Genomic DNA, 24,838 nt, shown 5'->3' with positions numbered 1-24,838 from the left:
TTACCAGGCACCATACTAGATGCTTTGCCTGCATTTTCTCATTTAATCTACCCAACAATTCTCTTATAGATGTACTTATAGATGTGGAAACTGATTGTTGAAAAGATTAAATATCTTGTCCAAAATTACATAGCTATTAAATGACAATTCCAAGATTTGAACCCATGGCTGACCAGCTCCAAAATCTAAACTTTTACCCACTGTAGCATATTTCTTCATCTAGTACTTAGATAGCAGAAATATAGTGAATTTTGTTGGCATGTAAATGGTAATTGTTTCATTTGCAAATTAGTGATTTGCATTGGTCTACCAGGAATTCAAATAATTAACATACATAATTTAATTAGTGCTCCTGAAATCTCATTTACCTAATTTAGCTATCAGGCTATTTCTTAAAACAGCCTTAGCATTCTATGATAATATAGCTCTCTACAAATGTTTAATTAGTGGTAACTTATTGTTAATAGCCATCATTTTTTAAATAATGCAGATATGAACTGATGAGATTTTTGAGTTTTGAAGCTATTAAAATTTAGTTGAGAGTGAAAATATATGGATTATATTAGAGAGATAGCATAGCACAGGGTTTGAATATCAGCTCTGTCCTTAATACCTGGGTAACCTTGAATAAGGTCCTTAACATCCCTGTGGCTCAGTTTCTTCATTTTTACAAAGGGGACAAGAGGAGTAATGGTCACATGTGATTCTTACGGGGTTTAAATGAGCTAAAACATGTTAGCCACTTAACAGTATGTAAAATAAACACTCAACAAGGAATTAGTAGAACCATATAGTTACTTAAACCTGAATATTTACATACCCAAATAAAAATTAAATCAAAACCAAATCTAAAAATATTTACATGCCAAATAAGATTAACTGTATTTCAAAAGGAGAGAGGATAATGAACATAACATTCTTGAGACACATTATTTGCTAAGCTCTGTGCTTATAGCTGTTATAAATTTTACTTCCATTTAGTCCTCATTATGTGTCTCCCAGGTAAGTACCATACCTGTTTTACAGATGAGAAAACAATCTTAGAGGGATTCATTAACTTGCCTAAGGTCATGGCAATATAAGAGCAGAACAAGATTCCATCACAGGTCTCTCATACCATTTCTACTGCCATGATGCTACATTTAGATTTCCCCCTGTCGCATATAGAATTGCCGAAGCATCCTCTCTAATAAAGAGGTAATATGCAAATTGACTATCACTCCAACACACAAGATGGCCGCCACAAGATGGCCTGCAGGCGGAGGGTAGTTGTGGGCAATCAGGCCAGCAGGGGAAGACAGTTGCGGGGGACCCAGGCCTGCAGGGGAGGTCAGTTGGGAGGGACAAGGCTTGCAGGGGAGGGCTGTTGGGGGGAACCAGGCTTGCAGAGGAGGGCAGTTAGGGGTGACCAAGCCGGCAGAGGAGGGCAGTTAGGGGTGACCAAGCCAGCAGAGGAGGGCAGTTAGGGGGGACCAGGCCTACAGGGGAGGGCAGTTAGGCGGGACCAGGCCAGCAGGGTAGAGCAGTTGGGAGCAACCAGGCCTGTAGGGGAGGGCAGTTGGGGGTGACCAGGCCTGCAGGGGAGGACAGTTCGGGGGGACCAGGCCGGCAGGGGAGGACAGTTGGGGGCAACCAGGCTGACAGGGGAGGGTAGTTGGGGGGGACCAGGCTACAGGGGAGGGCCATTGTGGGTGACCAGGCCTGCAGGGGAGGGCAGTTGAGGGGGACCAGGCCTTCAGGGAAGGGCAGTTGGGGCAATTGGGCCAGCAGGGGAGGAGTTAGGCATCAGTCAGGCTGGCAGAGGAGTGGTTAGGGCAGCAGTTCTCAACTTGTGGGTTGCGACCCCTTTGGCAGCCAAACGACCCTTTCACAGGGGTCGCCTAAGACCATCCTGCATATCAGATATTTACATTACGATTCATAACAGTAGCAACATTACAGTTATGAAGTAGCAACGAAAATAATTTTATGGTTGGGTCACAACATGAGGAACTGTATTTAAAGGGCCAGAAGGTTGAGAACCACTGGGTTAGGGGGTGATCAGCCTGGCAGGTAGAAGCGGTTAGGGGCAATCAGGCAGGCAGGCAGGCAAGCAGTTAGGAGCCAGCAGTCCCGGATTATGAGAGGGATCCTAGATTGGAGAGGGTGCAGGCTGGGCTGAGGGACACATACACCACCCCCTGTGCACAAATTTCGTGCACCCGGCCTCTAGTCTATCTAATAATAGGATAATATGCAAATTGGTTGGGACACTGACACTTAATGACCAATCAGCAGGCTGCATCCCCCCCCCCCCCCTGTGCCGGCCCAGAGACATGAGGCTCAAATCCCCGCCCCCGGCAACAGGCCCGGGATGTGAGGCTCGCATCCTTTCCCGTGTGCTGGCCCGGAGACATGAGGCTTGCATCCCCGCCCCGGCAACAGGCCCGGGATGTGAGGCTCGCATCCTTTCCCGTGTGCTGGCCCGGAGACATGAGGCTTGTGTCCCCGACCCTGGCAACAGACCCTGGGACGTGAGGCTCACGTCCATGCCCCCTGCGCCGGCCCGGGGGTCCACAGGCACACGGAGGTCCGCAGGCCTCCACCACGGCCCATCCCAGGGTTGGGGCCACGGCGGGGCCTCTGTGCACCTGTGCCAGGGGTCCGCAAGCCTCCGCTGGCTTTGGCCTACCTCTTTGGGGCAATCCATTGAGGAGCCCCAGATGGGTGGGCAGAACCTACCTCTTTGGGGCGATGGATCATGGGGTTCCCGCACTGTGACAGGGCACAGGCCAGGCTGGGGGAACCCGCCCCCCCCCCCCAGACCCTGAGTGCATGAATTTCATGCACTGGGCCACTGGTGTCTAAATAAAATCACATATTTGGGAGGAACAAGTTTTACTCAAAGCAATAGCTCCATCAGAAAGTTACAATTGAAATGGTTGAAATGAGCACATTATAAATAATGTTTAATTATATGAGATTTTTTTAAACTTTGCTTCTCATCTTTAACATTTATCCCACTTGTGTGTATGCACTGTATATAGAATGTAGCATAATGATTTGCCCTTCCTAATTGATTATTTTGTCATCTTTTTCTTTTTTTCTTTTGCTATACTTGGGTTCATTCTGAAATGTGACACTTCATTTGGCCCTTTGCGCTCTATGTCAGCGTCTTCAACTATATGGATACCATTCACCTACTAATAGTGTATGTACAATACTTTAAATATTCTTTATATGAATATCCCTCCCTGTTATACTTGATCATGTTATTTTGTTATCTAAAACTATATCTGCTACTGAAATGTTTAGGAATTTATTGAATGTGATAAGATACAACCAAGCCAAAATTTTTTTTTATTTCCTCCCTATATCTATGAGAAGACTAAAATTTACAGAGTAATTGTATAACTTTAACTTTAGGTTGAAATAAAGAAAAGATGAGTGAACAACAACCAGCAACTCTGGTAAACAATTGAAATTTTAAAATTTTCAGCAGTTTTTGAAGAGTTAAATACAAATTATGGAGCAGATTTTCAGACTATGCTCCTGCAAACACAGGCATTTTAAGAATTAGGTCTACGTATCTGACATACATTATTTTCTCAATTCTAATACAGAAGTATCTTAATGGATAGACTTTTCTTAGTTTTCAGTATTTCTCCCAATTCTTTTTCTAAAACCTTTGATGCCTGCCTATCACCTATGTTCTATACAAAAGTCTGGTATAAGATGACATTAGATATGTTTAATCTATCAATGTATCATGTTATTTCTCAAAGAGGATTATGATTTTCAGACTCTTCTTTTCCTGATGAAGTTAAGAGTTCTGTAAATGATCTTCTAATATACTCTTCTTATGCTAAGCTTTCTTCTTTGCTTTCTCCTGGAAAGTTGAGCTTGTTGGTTAGCCCAGCTACTAAACAACTAAGAGTAGGCCATGCCCCTTTTAAATGTAAACATGCAGGATTCATTTAATTTCCCCAAGGTTAGAAAGATCCCTCAAATTACATAAGTTCCACCTGAGAGTAGGCCTTTGAATTCAGGGTGACGGACTCAGTATAATGCAGGTCAGAGAGTTCAGTTATAGTGTGCAACTCTGTAAGCAACTGTGCTGCCTCCTGTGTTGGACAATCAAAAGTTCAAGGCACAAAACCTGACTCTGTTCTAGATTTGAACATATGCTGGAGGCCGATTCGGCATAACATAAACCTCAGATACCTTGCCAAAGTCGCAAGGAGTGGACCTAGAATGGGTTGGCAAACAAGCCAAGTCCATGGGACCCTTAGGACGGACTTGTTATTTTGATTCTTTACAAGATACTTAAATTTTTTTCTACAAAATTCATGACTGTTTGTCTTTAAATATGGTCTATCATTTTCTTAAAATTTTGAAAAGATTCCTCTATTAATCATTTCAAAAATTGGTAAGAATATGAAAGATAAATATCTTATAGTTTATAATACCATATGTCTTGTGAAACTTAATAAATGTTAATACTTATGACTTTATTATTTATTTTTCTAATCTGTCATTGCATGAGCCATTTTCCAACTATGGCAATTTATAGTTTTCCTTTAAATTCATGATAATGTTTTTTTAAAAAATGCAAGCAAACAAGGAAAATTTATTTAAAATTAGAAAAAATTCAGATAGCCTAAAAGTTTATATGAAATATGATTGGTGTATGTATTGCGCAAATATATTATTATAATATTATGAATTAACTGGTAATTATCTGCTAGTTTCCAGAGCTGTAGATGAACTGAAATGATCAAGTATATAATTTGAGTACAGTTCATGGAGCTGAATATAACATAAGATTCTACCCTTAGGAAGAAGTTCCTCAGTAAAGGCAGCCCTCCTGACTTTACTATAGAGACAGAGATTCTGTGTCCTCTGTCGGACCCTGTCCCAGAACTTAACTGCTCCTGCAGTAGGTTCTACCTGTATTCTGTCAAGTTCTTGTTTGCTATGTTTCTTGCTTCAGTATTCATAAGGATCATTACCTTATACCTTTCTGTTCCAAACAACCCTGATTCTTTTCATATTTCTGATATAGCCAACTCTTGATTATCTTACCATTGTAATGAAAAGATATATTAAAAATTCAAAAGAATAAATAATGCAAAAGTGAAGTATATTTGATTTTGGTATGCCTTATGTGACTTTTTTAAGTACTTAAAGATTATCTTAATTACCCTATATCCATTGTAGTAAAAAAATGTACTAGCTTTTATACAATTTTTTGACACATGTTGAGATGTGTTTTATGGACTAAAACAATGTTAATATTTACAAATGATCTGTGTTTGAAAAAAATGTGTATGTTCTAATTTGGGGTATAGGGTTATATTTTTAAGAGAGATAATATATCAAAACATATTAGAACAAACTCTTTAATTAAATGTTTTAAATCTGTTATTTCTAATGTTTTTGTCTGTTTAATCTTTTAGTTAGTATGTTAAATTATATGTTACAATGATAGACTTGTCAATTTCTACTTATAATTATGTTATTTTTTATTTTATATACTTTTGAAACATTGTTATTGCCTATTTGAGAATATAAATTACTTATGTCTTTTTAATGAATTGACTCTTCTATAATATACTAGCCCTAGATATCTAGAAATGTTTTGTCTTAAAATCTATTTTATTGTTAAAATAAATATACCACCTTTATTTTTATTAATATTTTGTTATTTTTGTATTTTGTGGGTTTTTTTATTTTCTATTTTTCCCTCTAATGATGATAAAGCTTTTCCTGATTTTTAAAATATATTTTTAGTTCAGAAATTTACTGTAAATAAAATAAATAAAAATAAAAGTTTGACCACAATATAGCTAAAAAATAAACTTGCCATGCCCCAAAAGCTCCTTATATTGTCTCTCTAATGATAACTCTTTCCTCTTCTCCAAAAGATAACTACAGAAATGTCTTTTATGTAAACCACTTCTTTGGCTTTGCAGTTTTACCACCTACTTATGTATGCATCATAAATCATATAATTTAGTTTTACCCATTTTAGAACTCATATAAATGGGATCATATATATGAGTTTTTCATGTTTCTTCTTTGACTCAACATCATGATTGTCCATTTCATTTTCATTGTTGTATCTAGGTCTAGCTCATTCACTGTTATTGCTGTAAGCAGCAGTTTTCAAACATTTTGGTCTCAGAACCCCTTTACATTGTTGAAAATTGTTGAGGACCCTAAAGAGCTTGTGTTTGTATTGGTTATATCTATCTATATTTACTAGTATTTACCATATTAGAAGTTACAACTGAGAAATTTAAAAATATTTATTATCCTTTTAAAATAAAAGCTCACATGTTAACGAACATTTTAATGAAAAATAACTCCAAAAATGTAGTGAGGATAGTGGCATTTTACATTCTTTGCAAATCTATTTAATATCTGGCTTCATAGAAGACAGCTGGTTTCTCATAGATGCTTCTGCAAGTCAAGCTGTTGCAGTTTGTTATTTTGGCAACAAATACTCTCAATTGCTTCCCTTGGAGTGACAGGCTCACTTGGTTCACTTAAAAAAAAATGTCTGCCAGATACCAAAGTCTAAACAACCACAGTTTGTCTGTCAGTTATTCTTTCAAGTAAAAATGATTGTTCATGAAAAAAAAGTGGCTACTTTCCTTTCCAACACAAACCGTCACACAGATGTTTTTTTTCTGAAGACAGTCATATGACTTTAGTAGGCAGGAGAAGTGCTTTATGCATGCTTCCAGTCTCACCACACCAAATATTGAAAAGATGTATGCTCAAAGGTCAGTTTAACAAAATTGTAAGTTTATTCTTCAGCAAGTACATTCTTTTTCTTTCTTTTGAAATTAAAACTTTTTAATTTAAATTCTTTATTGTTTAAAGTATTACATAAGTCTCCTTTTCCCCCCATTGACCTCATCCCAGCCACTCCCACCCCCCAGCTCATGCCCTCACCACCCCCCACTCTCCGTGTCCATTGGTTAGGCTTATATGCATGCATACAAGTCCTTTGGTTGATCTCTCCCCCTTATTCCCTACCTTCCCTCTGAGGTTTGAGCATCTGATTGATGCTTCTCTGTCTCTGGATCTGTTTTTGTTCATCAGTTTTGTTCATCAGTTTCTCTGACTGACTAATTTCACTTAGCATAATGCTCTCCAGCTCCATCCATGCTGTTGCAAATGGTAGGAGTTCCTTCCTTTTTAACCACCTTCACCCACTGCCCATTTCTTCCCCACCTCAGGCAACCACTCATCTGTTATGTTTCTATGATTTCGGGGTGGTTTTTTTCTGATTTCTAATTGAGGTATGATTGACATATAACATATTGGTTTCAGGTATACAACATACTGATTCAATATATGTATATATTTTGAAAGATAATTTTACTAGGTATATTGTTATAGGTTGACACTTATTCTCAGCAAATTATGATATCATTCCAGTCTTCTGGCTTCTATTATTGACATTGAAAAGTCAGTTCTAAGTCTAATTATTATTCTTTTGTAGATAATCTGTTTTCTTTCTTGCTACTTTTAAGATTTTTTTTGCCTTTGGTATTCTACAATTCTATAACATCCTTTTTACTATTACCTGTTATGAAATTTATTGAACCTCTCAAATATGAAGATTGTTTACTTTTATTCTTTAATATTCACTGAACTATCTGTCTTTTACATCTTTTAATAAAGGCGTAGACCTACCTTACACTCTGGTAAGGAGGCCTAAAGCTCACAGAGTCATCAGAAACACTAAGACTGAAGAAATTCTTTGCCAGTTTTTCTACTATTTACATATCAAAACATTATAATACCTGTTTTATAATCACAGCACACAGTTATATTTGGGTATATTCCCCTATCAGTCTTTCGTTAGCCTGCATGTGTATGTTCTGATTTTGTGTTTGCTTTGCATTTCTTGCTATTAAAATCTATTCTAATTTTTATGGCTACCTTAGGTTTATTTTAAATATTCTATTATATTTTTCTGGTATTAAAGATTTCTACTAGTTTTGCAGGTTCTGAAAATTTACTCTTAATTACATCATCCAAGCCATTAATGAAATAATAAAATATTGGCTCCTGAACAGACACACATATAGGAATCTATGACTGTGCCAGGAAAACCACTGATATATTAGCCATATTTCCCTGCAATTGCATACCATATATTTATTTAACACAAGGCATGACAGTAGTTGCTGTGAGAACATTGCCCCTTCCCTCAGAAACTTTATAATTTAAAAGACTCTTTAATGCAGCCATTCCGTTGTATATTCTAGCAAAATTTAACCTGAAGCTAAATAAAAAGTGGGGAAGCTTTCTGCAGGAGGTGACTATTAAGCTGTTATGTTCTAAATAAGACTTTTATTTTGTTTTAAAAAGTGATATATATTATTTTCGCTCTAACCAGTTTGGCTCAGTGGATGGAGCTTTGGCCTGTGAACTGAAGGGTCCCAGGTTCGAGTCCAGTCAAGGGCATGCACCTTGATAGATTTAATCACCCTTTTCTTTATCATATATTAACCTTCTGAGTTACAATTTAAAAGTATATCCATGTTCAAAATGTTTAGATAATATTTGCACACTATTTAATCTGGCTACCATTTATTGAGGTTCTACCATACCTATATAAAAGAAAGTGAACTGTATTAGTTCTATATTCAGCTCATTTTACTTATTTAGCTTATAATTTTAGTTAAAGCTTGTTTAGTTACTAAAGGGGGTGATGAGCAAAATGTCATATGGCTAAACTTACACTTATGGTAATAAATATGCCCATGTTATATACGTGACTCCTGCTGAATAATACTATACTATTAACATATTTAAAGATTTTATTCAAATATGGGCAATAGGCAGTGCTTTCAAGTTAATAATGAATTGAAAATTGGATATTTGAAATAATTCTCAGATGCGTTATAATTTTATTAGTGGCATCAGACTTTTAAAAATTAACACACACACATAAATAAAAGTGCTCTTATCATCAGCTGCTACTCCTAAGTGTGCTGTGCTACATTTTCTTCCCACAATAATCAAAGAATCCCAAGCCCGAGAACCTGGGAAGCCTTCCCTGGTAAATCTGGACAGAAACTTACATTTAATTATTTTTGAGTCTTTATAAACTCTTACGCTTGTAGTTCTGCATTTTCATATGAAGATTAGACTACACTTCTTAGTCTAGATATCCTCTTCTTCAGACGAGCCAATACTGAGGTAGAAACTAGTGTTCTCTCCTTATGGTAAATAGCAAGTGCCTTATATGTAGTATATATCGTAGATATATGTAGTATATATCTACAGACACACCTATCAAATCCCTGAAGAGCTTTGAGTAAACTGGCTTATTTCTTTTTGACAAATTTCAGATTAGTTTAAATTTTGTTTCTCTAAAGTGTAGATACGGTCATTTTGATTCTTTGATGCACTAACACAATGTATGCCAGCCAACAATAATTTTTTTAAATTAATCATGGTTTTTATTGGTTGCTACAAAATTCCCCAGATCTACAAATGAATTGACTTCACATCAGGCATGAATAAAATTTTTATTTCACACTTTCTTAGAAGTTACACATGTTTCAGTAGAAGGGCATGGGGGAGGGGTGAAGAATATGATTCTTTTTGACAAAGCCACATTGTACTTAGAAAGAGTGGTTATATACCATTACACCTTTGAAAATACCCAGGGTTTACCGGCAATGTAATATAATACTGTTGTGTGCAGCAGAAAACAAAAGAAGGTAAGCTAATGTGTTTTCTTTTCAAGGTTGGGTGAAAAGATTTAAAGTGTATAAATTGTCATTCTTTGTGACTACCTTTTAGATTTCAGTTGTGCTTCTTAAAACTTCTACAGGTACTTAAACCAGATGCTGAGGAACTTGTCTCCAGAAGCTACTGGGATACATTGAGACGTAATACAAGCCAAGCACTGTTTTCAGACCTCGCAGAGGTATAATTAAACCTCGACCAGGTCGTCGTATTATTTGCCATTTTGTTAATCTCGGTCTTGTTTTATTTTAGAGTCATAATGATGGAGCCAAAGATATATTTTATATTTTTCCTTTCCTCCAGTAAAGCAGTAATTTCTATGTGTAAGTGGTGTATTTGAGTATGTCAGCTATGCTTGGCAGAGACTGCAAGGTTACCTGTATCTATGTTAAATCAACTTGCTTGTTGTAGAAAACATGACTTTCCAACTTAATTAAAAGGAAGTATTGTTATTTTTAACTTAAGAAAATTTGAAAATGCTGTTTCATAGTTTCACAGATTCTTCTAACCTTATAACTTGCAATATTTCATGAAATGATGAAACTTAACTTTGGTAAAAGATAGCTAATTGCTAGAGTTACGGAAGATTTAAACAATTAAGTTTCCTAATATCAATAGAGAGTAGCTTAGTGTGGAGCACGTGTGGTAGGAGCAGTCAAGGAAAGGAGAACATTTCCTCTTGACATTGTTTAGTGCGTGAAAAATAAAAAGCACACCAACTGTTATTCATGCTAGTTTTGAATTTTATAGAGACACACACCTTATTGCTCCCACCACCCCGCTCTGATTATGCCACTCTTATAGGGATTTGTCATTTTAAAAGATGGGCTGTGTCTTGTAGATTAAACACTAATTTATGTTTTTTAAATAATCTTTTTCTTGTTGACTTGAGAGACAGAAACATCAGTTTGTTGTTCCACTTATTTATGCATTTATTGGTTCATACATGTTTGTGCCCTGATCAGTGATCGAACCTACAACCTTGGTTCGATCAGGACGTTGCTCTAACCAACTGAGCTACCTGGCCAGGAGTTATTTTATGGTTTCTATTGAGATTTTTTTAAGAACTTTTTTAGAGATGGCTATCATCTTACCACAAAGGACTTTTCAGTAAATACTAACAGATATATCTCTCATTAGCTTTTTCTTTGTAAAGTTGATTTCTCATTTCTTTTTCTAAAGTTTGACTTTTAAAAGTTACACCTAAAAATATCTAGAGAAGTAAACTGGATTAGGTGTAATTTCTGTTATTTATATATACAGTGTTACTTTAGACTAGGGCAAACACTTAGAAATGTTGGTTTTTTGTCAGTTGTGTTCAATTTTAAAGTCCCAAAAGAAATAAAGCTTTTCCCCTATCTCTAAACTGTTTGATATATCAATATGGTATAATTATGGTGAGCAATTACTCTTTTAAATTACCTTTTAAATTTGAACTATTTTTAGGCATGAAGTGGTAATAGACGTTCCACTTATAGATAATTTAGAGGTACTTAGTTCTAATCATCTGTGCAGACACACATTGGAAGTGCTTAATTCTGTGATCATTTGTGCAGGCACAAAGCGAAGGCACTACTGTGAGCCTTTACTTTCCAGAGCCTACGAGTAAGAGCCACTTGGGACCCCAGCCCTTTGAGCCTCTATGAGCCACTGTGGCCTCGCTTCTAGTCAAGTCTAGTCAAGTCACTGTTGTCCCTCCGAGTTCTAGTCTGTCCACCTCTCAGCCTCCAGCCTATCTTTAATCTCATTAACTCTTTTAGAAAATCTCATTTCGACACAATCTGTGCAGTAGATGTTGAATTTAATTTATATCCTGGAGGTTTAGTATCAGAAGACCAGGCAACTCTTACATACACTCCAAGATTGTAAGTGATTATAGGTTCTTTTGAAGGTGTTTATCACTCTGGCAGAGGTGTGCTGGAGCTGGTTTTTGGCTTCCCACAGCTAGTTCTGCACAGCTCCTCCTAACTCATCATCCTGTTAAATCTCGTTGGTACCTTGAAAATGCCCATGATGGGAGTATTAATACCATAGAAATGGGCAAACACCATCCATTGGGCTTTTTGTCCAGGAGCACCAGTTTACGAGCACACTTGGCTGTAGCCAATCCACACTATAATCAGCTTATGCTAAATGAATGAATGAATTTATTCAAGCATCATGAAAGTAAATCTTATGGAGAAGAGAAAGTAGAAAAGAAAACAAAACAAGCTATATTCCAAAGGAAAATAATTATTTGGGGATTGTCTGTTACCACCTTCCCACATTAGAGAGGATAACAGAATTAACTATGTTAAGTTACAACTCATTCTAATTCCTTATAGGTTACTACTGATGCTGGTGTAACACTGAATTGTTTATAATATCAGTATTTCAGGATTCAAATTGGTTCAGAAAGAAAGCTTAGAAATCTATTTGTATTTCTTTGTTTCTTGTATATTTAAAATGTAAATCTTGAGATAAGCATTTTTCTTCAAATATTGTAGGTAAATTTAAGATTAGCCTCTCATGTTCTTATGCCAGAGCTGTTTCTAACAATAGATGATTTTCAATTATAGTAAAACCATATTATAATGAAAATTTAATATGCCACAGCTAACACTACTTTCTAACCAAAATAATAGATAATACATTTACGTAAGCCTCTCAAACAACTGTTGAGTACAGTTTAAATACCAAATTATAAAAACTATTTTGAGTTTTATAGATGAAATTAAAAAATTTTTGTTTGCTTTAAACTTTACTCATCCTTACTAAATTTCAATAGGTTATTCAGAACCTCTGCCAACAATCCCTCCAGAGCTTGATAAGATTATCACATTGGAATCAGTAAAAATATGTTGAAACGATGTCCTTAAAACTCTTTATTTTAATAGTTTGATATTTTTATTTCATGCAAATTTACTAATTTATTTCATTTTTTATGAAACCATTTAAAGTAAGTTTTCATCAAAACAAAGTTAGATAATGGCCTTTCATGTAAATGACCCCTGGGGTTCTTTTGTGGCAGTTTCTTGCTTTCTTATGAAAACACCTGAATTCATTTTAGTTTAACAATGAGCACAAGAATCAAAGGGATGAAGTCTCTATTTTTGTCCCAGCCCTCCTGTGATGCAAGTTATATAACATTGTTAGGATACCAAGGACTCTGGTGTAGTTTTCAGTGACTCCCAACAGTACTCCGTTTCATTGAAGGGGGCCAGTTTTCACCATTCCCATTTTCTAATTTTTCTCTCTAATGTCAAACTTTTACTTATGCCTCTGTGGCTCTGGATTATCTGGATAAGTGCAACCTAAGTCTAATAAGATTTTCATGATGAAAGACTGTAAATGAAGATCCGCTGTGCTCTGTGGGCATGAGAAAAACTGGCTGAATGAGGTCATTATTTAAACCTGTGTAAAACAAAGCCATCTTATTCCTGTGTGTTAGGTCTCTAGGTAAAGGACAGCACGGCACTACAGAAAGCATTCCATAATGTGTTATCTGAGTTCACTAACTTTGGGTCTTTCTGTAACCTCTCATTTTAAGGCATCTTTTTCTCAGATCTATATAATATTATATGTGTAGTTTCAATAACAAGTTAAAGTGTACCACGTAATAATCTTTTTTTTTTTACATTAAGCGCAACATTATTATCTTTTCTATCTAAACTTCTTAAAATACATGGATTTGGCCAAAATAATAATAGCTAACACTTATTGGGCCTTTACAATATGCCAGTTAAAGTGCTAAATGATTTACATGTGTTATCTAATGCAATAATTCTTTATAGTAGAGTGGAGGCCCAGTGCACGAAATCCATGCACTGGTAGGGTCCCTAGTGGCTGCCGGCCAGGGCCTCCCTCCCTTCCCCCAGCCACCCCCTGGTCGAACTCCCAGACGAACTCCCGGTCAAGGGGACAATTTGCATACTACGCTTTTATCATGTAGGATACTTTGTTATTCCTGAGGGTAATATCCTCAGAGAGACTGACTTCACCACAGTCACTTAAACTAATAAAGAAAAAACTCAGGACTCAAAGCCAGACTCTGACTCCTGCGCTTCATCGTATTTGCTCACCACACTACTGCTTATTTGTGAAGTAAACAGCTTTCTAAAACACCAACCCTCCTCCTCTGACCTATTTTGTCCTTCCCACATTCCGTTCTTTTAGCTGCTAGATGGCTACCCCAGTTCCTCATGCTGACTTCTAATTGGCTAGGTCCTTCACTCTTATGCTCCTTTTAGGCATGCCTTCTCAAATATTTCCTTCTCCTAATTTAAGCTGTTCTGTGGGTAATAAACTGATTAGACTTGATTGTATACAATCACAAAAAAATGTCTATAATAAACATGAGCTATCTCTCCTGCCACGCCCCTCAAGGTCTTATGCTTTTTTTCAAAGCATCTTACGGCTGCCAATCAGAATCTTTGTATATTTCTTTTAAACACATATTCTAATTTTATCCTCAGAATTGTTATTATAGATAGGGTTATTCCCATTTCACAGAAAAGGTAGTTGAAAGTCAGAAAGTCAGTGAACCCAGGTCATCTGATGTTAAATCCTGCCGTTTCCATTCCAGCAGTCTGCGTTCTCAACCTGTAGCTACTGGTGAAATAGTAGTCCCTTTTGAGCAGTACTCAAAATTACACTAATCTGCCATATATGGAGCCCTGAAAAGCTGGCATCACTAATCCTATAGAATAAAGAGGTAATATGCAAATCAACCCTCATGCCCTCACAAGATGGCTTCCTATGACCAGGCTGGCAGGGGGGTTAGTGAGGGACGACCAAACGACTGAACAGCAGGCTGCGTGGGGCGACCAGACCAGCAGGAGGGCCGTGAGGGGCAACCAGGCTGGCAGAGGGGGAGCAGCTGGGGGCACCCAGGTCAGCAGGGGGAGCAGTTGGGGGCAACCAGGCAGGCAGGCAGGTGAGCGATTAGGAGCCAGTGGTCTAGGATTGTGAAAGGGATGTTCAGGATCGGGCCTAAACCAGCAGTTGGATATCCCCCAAGGGGTCTCGGATTGGAGAGGGTGCAGGCTGGGCTGAGGGGACCCCCCCCCCATGCATGAATTTCGTGCACCAGGCCTCTAGTATGGTATATTTAAAAGGTGGTATGTGACACCTGTTTTTCTGGCTGTGTTATTTTCCCTCTAGCAATCAGATCTTCAGAGAAGTTGGTTATACTGTAGGGAACTTCTTGATTATTCCAACTCCTGAGAATACTTGGGACTACTTCTCAGCAAACTAAGCTGAGAAATAGTAGAGATCTTCTATACCAATTAATAAGGAGTTATATGCTAGAGACCATTTTAAAAATTCAAACTAAATTACTTAAATACAAATAGATTAGATTACTGAGAATGTCAACAATTTTAGATCATATAAAGCTGAAGATATCCTACATGTTGGAGTTTTTAGAGAGAGAGGAGTAATCAGTATAGCAGAGAAATCACTTTAGAAAAGGTGTCATGGATTCAAAGCGGACATGCTGGAGGGAAGAGTATAACCCCATACTAGTCTTTAGAAAAGAATAATATTTGGTTTAGGGAGAAATGAAATAAAGATTCTATACTAGTAAATGTTATGTAGGATAAAATAGCTATCTTCATGAAAGAGGGCTATAAAGAATCAAAGAATTACCAAAATTTAGAGTGTGGAAGAGGAGAAAAGGACTGATCCTTTGTAAAAGAATATATGCTTTCTATTTCCTATGTGTGTGTTTTTTATGGAGTACCTATTGTCAGGGTTCTGGCCGAGAAGTAATACATTTCAAATATGTCCCTTTTAATAGAGAAAATGGTAGTTATTATATAACTCTTAATTTGCAGTATAATATATGGGAAAGGTACAGTTATGTGAAATTTATCATTTTTTACCTGAATTTCTAAGCTAGGTATGAGTTAATGGCCAAATGAAGAAGGAAGGGAAGAAAAAGAAAGGACTGGAACAGAAGTGGAAGGTGGGAGGAATGGGGGGATGGTGAGGGGGAAGCAGGGGAAAGAAAGGAAAAACCTATAAAGCTACATAAAAGGAAATAATGAAGATTTTCCACAAGCCATTGAACTTTATAAGGACTATAATTAAGCTATTTTAAGAATACACTTGTTGGAACTTGATTTATCAAGTTGAATGGGAAAGGAAATACCCTCTGGAATTTTTCAAAAAATGTAAGACTTTTCTTTGAAAAAACTGTAAATGATGTAAATTTCAAAGTATTACTACTGTAGTTTCTATTTTAAATTATAGTATCTTCTACCTAAATTACCATAAATATGGAATACAGTAAAAAAGTATTATAGTTTAAGTTCTTTTGTAAAGCTTGAGACCATTTCTTTGTCAGCCCCATATGTTCTATACATCTGAAGACTTTATCTATTTTGAACATCCTAAAAAAAAGGATTTTCATGTTGATTAAGAAAATTCCACTATAAATTACTTAAGTACAAATAAAATATTTAGGTGATTACTAAAAGAGTTCAACTATTTTAAATAATTTAAAATATAGGTACCTTTTTTGCATAATTTGAGGTAGGAAACTTCCTAAAATATATAATCATATCTTTAAAAATTTTTTAGGATAAAGATAGGTTTTGTTCATATTTCTATTTTCTAATTTTGAACTTCATTTTAACTGTAATGGCATTTATTAATACAGCCTTACACTTTTCATTCTAATGTTAATATATTTATATCCTGGATATTTATATGTTGATAAAATTCTTTGAGAGATATTGGGTATCTTCTGTTTGCTCATTGCAGCTAACCTTTCAATTGTGATTTTTTTTAAGCGTGCTGATGACATTATGAGTTTGGTAACAGATACCACACTTCTTGTACACTTTTTTGGAAAGAAAGGAAAAGCTGAGCTCAACTTTGAAGATTTTTATAGGTGAGCTTAATTTTTATATTTATGTTGAAAAAAAATGTTAACATGCTAAAGTCAGAAACACCTAGTGCAGTGATACCTTTTCTCTGCTTTCATCTTAACTTGAGGTATTATGTCTAACAAATATCCACTTCTGTGAGTACCTTTATACCAGTGGTTTTATTGATAAGAATAATAGGAAATTACTGAATGATAAAAAAAAATGTGTGGATATCTGGATTGTTATTTCCTGTACATTCAGAAGTACCGCAGTCAACACTACACATCACACATTAACTCCTTTAAGTCTCATCACTGCCCTGCAAGGTTTTGTGTGATCCCCATTTTACTGACGAGGAAGCCAAAGCCCTGAGAGGCTGAGTGCCATCTGTTCCCATCAACACTCTTCATTTACCTCATTCATTCTTTATCCCTTCTTGTCATAGATTCATGGATAACCTCCAAACAGAAGTTTTAGAAATAGAATTCCTTTCCTACTCTAATGGAATGAATACCATCAGTGAAGAAGATTTTGCTCATATTCTTTTACGATATACAAATGTGGAAAATACATCCGTATTTTTGGAAAATGTGCGTTACAGTATAGCTGAAGAAAAGGTATCTAATACCCTATTTTTACTTTATTACATGTGCTATTATCTTGTAATTATATAAGTCTATAAATATATTGTTCTTTGTTAGTTCTTTTGCTCTGTGAATTAATAGATACTTTGGATATTTTTTTCCCATGTGTCCTAAGTTTTCTGGCTAAATTTTAAAAATGGCTTAATTTAAAATTCTGGGTAGGTATTCATATTTTTCTTAGATATGCTAAAAACCCATAAGGTTGTTAACAATTATTTTATTCAAATTATGAATATCATTTTTCAAGAGAATTCTGCTGAACTATAGGCTGTGACTACTATATAAACATCACCTCATACAAAGCAGTTTATATTGACATCAGTCACACTTGATTCATTTCTATAACATCCTTAGTAAAAGGTCATTTGAAGATAGCCATTGGTGAGTGAATGATCTTATCAGCAGTTGAAGTGAGGTTTTTCAAAGAGTTTGGATGGCATGAATGGTTAAGGACCTGGAACAACTGATTGTCTATTTGTTTAGTAGCAAGTGTTTTGTCAGCAATTCTGTGCAGTTGTGCATTATCTAGTGGTATTTGAATGCATCGTTGCAACCAAATAGAACTGGTGTTACAAGCAACCCGTCAAGCATGGGATGTTTTGGATATATTGCCTTCTATTTGTGTTTGTAGAAGGATCAAGGTAATCTATCCAAGAAAGACTTGCAAATAGTTTGACTTTGTATAAAATGGATACCTGGTGACAGTGCTAACAATTCTCCAGGAGAAAAAAGGACTTGATTTATTTGGCCAGTAGTTTTACATAATCTCTCAGTTAGGGGTCTTTTATCAGTTTTACATGTTAAACTGATTTTTTTTTTATTCATAGACACTTCCCTAAAAATAAATATTGAAATTGTACTATGTCAAATTACTAGGATATTTTTACGGTCTTAAAGAATCCTACAGTGCTGAGGAAGGTAAGGGAAACCTGATCCCTTGTTGGGCCTCTTCACATTGCTGCTGACCAGTAAATGGTATCTTTGAGAGAAGAAAAAACAACAGTGAATCTCTCCAATGATATCCCAAATTTGATGATCAAACCCTTTGAGAGTGCTAGGCAGTTAACTCTAATATGATGAACAGTTCTGCAATGGGGGGAAAGATCCTGGGGTGTCAGAACCTGAAAGCGTCTTAAAGCCATCACCTATTCAATCCCATCCTTGTACAGTCAAGAAAACTACGGCTCAAACTGGTGAGGGCACTTGCTAGTTGGGGAGGAATTAACAGCAGAGACGTTATGATTTCCCAGTCTAGAGACTTAAGGACCTGCTTTAACAATCACTGCACCAGGCCTCTAGTAATGTATATATTGATACACATTATATGGTGTCCCCAGATTCCTTAGGCTCTGTGCATTTTTCTTCATGCTTTTTTCTTTCTGCTCTTCAGATTGAATAATTTCAATTGTCCTGTCTTTAAGTTCATTGTCTCTTTTTTCTACTCGCTCAAATCTACTTTTGAACCTCTAGTCAGTTTTTCATTTCTGTTACTATACTTTTCAGCTCCAGAATTTTTTTTTTTTTGGTTTCTTGATTTACAATTTGTTTAATTATTTTGTTAATACATAGTTTTCCTGATTTCCTTTAGTTCTTTGTTCATGGTTTCCTTTAGCTCTTTTGAAAATATTTAAGACAATTTGTTCAAAGTCTTTTTCTTTTTAGTCCATTGTCTGAGCTTCCTCAGGGATGGTTTCTGTTGACATATTTTTTCTATTTCTTTATACTCGTAATTTTTGCTAAAAACTAAACATTTGAATATTATAATGTAGTAACTCTGGAAATCAGATTCTCTTCCACAGTTCATATGTATTCTTTGTCATGTACAGTTGCTAATGATTATGTTCCATTATCTTAGTGGTTAGCCAGAGAACTGATAGAAATTTTCTTAAATGCCCAGAGCCAGGAAGAAAATAGATAGTATTCTCCCTGAAAGTATTGACATTATATTTACAGTTTGCTTAAAAATATCCCATCCTCCTGTTTTTCACTTTTACTAGCAATTAACATGTCACCCTGAGACAGAGACTGTTGCTGTGGCATCTGGTCGCAGCATACACTGATTCAGAGCCAGAACAGTGACCAGTTTCCCTGGCAACAAGCTCTCCACAGCAGGACAAACCCCTTCTGGCTCCGTCTCCCTAATTGATTCGAATGGTCCTCTCTGGAAAACATGACAGGTGGGATTGGGTCACAAAGCAGAATTCAGGTTTGGAACCGGCAACCCTGAATGTAAAAAAAGAGAAAGAGAAAAATGTGAAAAGACAGTGAGGATTCTCCTTGCAAATAAAGAGGGATTGTAATTAAAGTGGGAATAATGTATATAAAACTTTGTTCTTATTTTGATAAGAAACTTATAATAAATATTATTTTGGTAATAAACCACTTAATCAGTAGTTGGCTTGCATGAAAATAGGCTCTTCTGGTTTTTTCTCTAGCTTTCCAGTGCAGCCTTGTTAGTATGCCTTCCCCTACATTCAGGTCAGAATTGGTTAAGCCTAAGCTCTTGGCCCTCGCTCTTTTCAGTTTACTTTTTCTTTCAATCACATTAATTTACTGAGTAGAACACTTAATTAAATGCAGCTCTTGATGCCCAAATTTGTATTATCTGAAATATGTGGTATTTATTTTAAATAACTTCCCTATTTAATTCAAATAATAGTAGTGGCAATAATTGTAGCTTATGTAAATGACATTCCAGAGTCCTGTCCATGATCCCACACCAAGCCCTGCATCAGGCCGCCCTGAGCTGTATGTACAGTCACTATGCTTCCTCCTGCTGTGCTGGCCATGCTCTCACAGCAGGAGCAAGTAAAAATACACTACTGTTGGCTTATTTTCATTTTTCATTGTCATTATAAAGATATTGATGATCATCATACAATGTTAAATTATATTTAATGAGTATATGTACAGTAGAAACTTTTTTTTAGGTGTCTTTTTAAAACTCTTCTTTTTTCCTTCATCATCATATTTACTTTCAGGGTTTAAAAAATTCAGGCCTGCAATGCAGTTTTCGAAATTGAAGCTTTTCTATCCATTTTCATTGTAGCAATTTTTTGGAACTTTGTGCTGATAAGAGAGTATTTTTAAAATATTTTCACCTAACATTGCTAGTGGTAGCAACACTGCCAAGTAAAAAAAAAAAAAAACTGAGTGAATTTTACATTCCATCTGGAGAAAGGTTTCAGAATGTGCCCTAGAAATGTTCACTTGCAAGTTATATTGCACATGGTTAGTCTATTTCTTTCTAGTAAATGTAGGTATTTTTTTTAATAAATTTGGTCACACTAAAATCTATTTACATATATTTTCTCAATATAGGGCATCACATTTGATGAATTCAGGTCATTTTTCCAGTTTTTGAACAACCTAGAAGATTTTGCAATAGCCTTGAATATGTATAACTTTGCAAGTCGTTCTATAGGGCAAGGTAAGTAATGATCTTTCAACAATTAAAAGCAAAATACAACCCTACATTGTTTCTAGGGACTTTGACAGCAAATTAATTAGATATAATAGCATATAAGCCATCAGTTGCCTGAAAGTTTATTGTGTTCTTCAATGGGAAATCTGTTTTCCCTAAGCAGAGTTTAGGGAAATAGGCTAAATATTTGTATAACAATATGCAATATACAGATGATGTATTATAGAATTATACACCTAAAACCTATATAATTTTATTAACCAGTGTCACCCCAATAAGTTCAATAAATAAATAAAAATGTTATTGCCCTTCATTTCTTACTATGGGGGGAAGCTAATGATGTTTGTAAAAGTTCAAAGAGAAAAACACCTCATGACTGCTTGGTAACATTGAAGGATGTGTGTCTACTTATGGAAGAGCCAGCTAGTCATGCCTCAGCCATCATCACAGGATGATGCATGTTACCCACAATCCCTGTGGCTCAGAAACCTGAATTTTGTCAACAAAAGCCCCCCCTTAGCTATGGACTCACATTAACCATGTTTTAAGAATGGTATGTAAAATTGAATGTCAATTTTGCTTAATTTTACAAAGAAATACAACTGTCATAGAATCCAGTGCTGTTGACCTCAGAACCAGCTCTTTCTTTCCCAGTAGGTAGACCAACAAGTCAAGTCCTTTTCTAGAATTCTATGGCCATAACTACTCTCCTTTCTTCCCTCATGGCAATATCCTTTTTAAATATTCTTGCCATACAAGGACTTTCTGCTCATGTGTTTAAGATGATTTGACCTGTGTCTGCCATAATCCATTTTCCAAATGTAACCTGAGGGGACAGAACTTATTGTTTTATTGCCAAGCTCCAGGGAGAAGCCAAACTGCAGCCCATGAGCACTAATAATAATTATCTCTCTCCCAAAAGCATGGAGATTGAGTCCCTCATATGGCTTCACTCATTTATTCATTGAGGAAGAGAAACCTGAAAATGTGTCATTTTACCTTTGGTCTATTCTAGATGTTCAAATAGGGCATCTTCTCAATTCAACCCATTTTCGTGAAGGAACCCAGCCATTCCAGACTAGCGTTTACTACCATGATAAAACTACTAATCAACCACAAGAGAAAAAAAAGTCTGGTTCAGAATGGACAGTTACTGTTTCACTTTGTGGAACTGGGAAATGGAAAAAATCGATTGTGTACTTTTGCAGGTGCTAGGAATATACCTACCTCTTTATTTTCTGTTGTCACTGCTAGCACCTTAATTCAAGTTATTATTACCTCTTAAAAGGATCTGGTATTCCTGCCAATACCCACATCCCTCTCCAATATTTCCTAGACAACTCACAGAATAATCTTTCGAAAACACTGATTAGCCTTTCTACATGCCGGCTATGGAAAATTCTTTAGTTCCCCAGCTGCCTGTTGAAGAATATACAGGTTCCTCACCTCAAAGTCCCTGCACAGAGCTTCTCCAGCTCTTGTATTTCCAGACTGCTCCTTGTTTTCTGAATGTGTTTTATACCCTCCTGAACCCTCCATGCCTTTGTGCATGTCATCTCATCTGCCATTTCTCTCATCTCTACAAGCTGAAATCTTCTATCCTTGGGGCTCAGCTCAGATACAAAATTGCAGCTTTTCCTAATCACTGCTCTTCTCTCTCCTTTCCCTACTCCACGCTACAGACAGAAGTAATCACTCATTTCTAAATTCTCATAGTGCTTTGTTGGTACTTTCATGTGGTTCTGTGTATGGTTATTTGGGCAGATGTCTCATGTATTGGAACTGTAAGAGAACTAAAGTATCTGTCACTGATAGTAGGTGCTCATTAAACATTCATTGAATATGAATGCATATTAAACTAAAATACAGTTATTCTTGGCCCTTTAAATTAAAACTACAAAAGCTGGATAAAAAAAGACGTGGTACTTTTACACCATGGAATACTATGCAGCTGTTAAAAAGAAGGCTCTCTTACCCTTTGAGACAGCATGGAGGGACCTGGAGAGTATTATGCTAAGCAAAATAAGCCAGTCAGAGAAAGACTAGTATCACCTGATCTCACTCATACATGGAATCTAATGAATAAAATAAAATGATGAACAGAATAGATCCAGAGACACAGAAGCATGGAACAGACTGACAAATCTCAGAGGGAAGGTGGGGGTGGGGGTGGGGGTGGGTGGGAAGAGATTAACCAAAGAATTTACATTGCATATATGCATAACCCATGGACACAGACAATAGTGTGGTGAAGGCCTGTGCAGTGGGGGAGACGGGGGAGGGGGCCAATGGGCGGGGGGGACATCTAATACTTTCAATAATAAATAAATTTTAAAAACTACAAAAAGTTTTTTTTAAAAAAAAGATAGCATGATTAATGAAAAGTCATGTTACATAAGATCATGACCCATGTGTTTAGGAAAAAAATGTGTTTTATAACCTTTTTAGTAATTAATACATATTATAAAAATAATAATGGCTTACTCCTTTTCTGTAACATTTATCTAGATGAATTTAAGCGTGCCGTCTATGTGGCTACTGGTCTCAAACTTTCACCACATTTAGTGAACACAGTCTTCAAGATTTTTGATGTTGACAAAGATGATCAATTAAGTTATAAAGAATTTATTGGAATTATGAAAGACAGACTCCATAGAGGATTCCGGGTAAACCTATATATTTCAACCCTATTGATATTATTTTTTTAAACTGAAAGGGAAAAATCCACCTAAGTTTCAGAAACAATTTATATACATTTTTCATAAAATGTTATACTTGAAAAGAAAAATATAAGGCCCTACCTACTTTCAGAAACAATTTGAAGTGATAAGACAATGCTTTTTTAAATATGAAATCAGTTTGAATATTAATAACTTAATTTCATAATCAAGTAGTTCAATGTCTTCATCCCAATTTGTGGGGGCAAAAGTTGCCAAATATTTTTTATTAATTAATCTGCACACTTGCTATCAAACTTGTTAGTATACAAAGGAATACCACCATTTCTCATTTTACATGATGCAGATTCCCACTAGGCAACTGAGATGCTTAAGTCACCGTATATTCAGCACTTTTCATATAGAAAATAAAGTAAAAACATTTTTTGTCTGCTGATTCTTCCTGTTAAAAACTTACACTGTAAAATAATATGAAAAATTCAGACTTTATTTTCAAGTATGTTTTAAAGAATGAAATATAGCATGAATCAATAAATGTTTAGATATGTAGCATATTTGTAGGTGGTGCCAAAAGTGGGAAAAGAAAAAAAAATTTCTATTAACAGCTAGAATATGCAGTTATCCCTCCTTGGTAGGAATACCCCTAAGTATTATACATTTAAAAAGAGGAAAAGTTATATATACAATAAAATCAAGATTCATCATAGACAATGTTTTTAAACATTTTTAATGATTTTTTAAAATCCAAGCTGTTTTAGTAACGATACGGTGTACTTAACTGCCACCTAGCGGCCAGTCATTAACATTTGAAATTATGGCAAAAGTACCTAAAAGGGCATGTATTGAAAATTATTTATTCTTCCTCAGAAATTTTAGAGTAGCAATATCAAATTGAAGTATAAACTATGCTATAAACCTCTGATGCTGCATTTTTCTCTTAGATGTTGTGTGTTTTATTTTTTGCTTTATTTATTGCATATTTGTGGCCCTGTAACATTTCATTGACTTTTACATTTTTTAATCCTCTGTTCCACAGGGTTATAAAACAGTTCAGAAGTATCCCACTTTCAAATCCTGTCTGAAGAAGGAACTGCATAGCAGATAAGTATGTTAGCTTCTCTGTCTAAATTGTTCAATAACAATAAAGGAAGGGTCATGATTTATTTTTCTGCTGTGACATTTAGGAAATAACTAAGAGAAATACATTTTATTTTTAATTTTTAGGTCACTAATTCAAACTAAGAATTACTCTGTTAATGATTTTACTTTAGTAACTTTATTTTATTTAGTAATTCAGTTGATGAATTAATCATTATAACAAAGAACTACTTTGCCTCTATTAAGTTGTGAAATAAACTGGATTTAAATACTCATCCAATTGGTGTTCTCTTGAAATGTCTTGATTGAAAACAATTCTGTTTAACCTGCAACTTTGTATCTGAGTAGACATAAAATAATAACTTCATATTCGACTATTAT

The 24,838-nt window shown here is 35.7% G+C and overlaps 1 protein-coding gene across 1 annotated transcript in view; it reads left to right on the top strand.

Annotated features, from left to right (window-relative positions):
• MICU3 (mitochondrial calcium uptake family member 3) overlaps positions 1-24,530 on the top strand; it is a 74,677-nt gene extending 50,147 nt beyond the window's left edge. The window contains 7 exon segments of the mRNA XM_023761189.1: positions 3,152-3,190; positions 9,845-9,940; positions 16,536-16,636; positions 17,059-17,230; positions 20,579-20,687; positions 23,190-23,347; positions 24,396-24,530. Coding sequence (XP_023616957.1) covers positions 3,152-3,190; positions 9,845-9,940; positions 16,536-16,636; positions 17,059-17,230; positions 20,579-20,687; positions 23,190-23,347; positions 24,396-24,464 — 744 coding nt within the window. The 3' untranslated portion in view covers positions 24,465-24,530.
• The last annotated feature ends 308 nt before the right edge of the window (positions 24,531-24,838 follow it).

This window comes from Myotis lucifugus, unplaced genomic scaffold (genome assembly GCF_000147115.1).
Source record: "Myotis lucifugus unplaced genomic scaffold, Myoluc2.0 scaffold_201, whole genome shotgun sequence".
NCBI lineage: Eukaryota > Metazoa > Chordata > Mammalia > Chiroptera > Vespertilionidae > Myotis > Myotis lucifugus.
The sequence above is the reverse complement of the archived record's forward strand: the minus strand, read 5'-3'. Positions and strand labels throughout refer to the sequence as shown.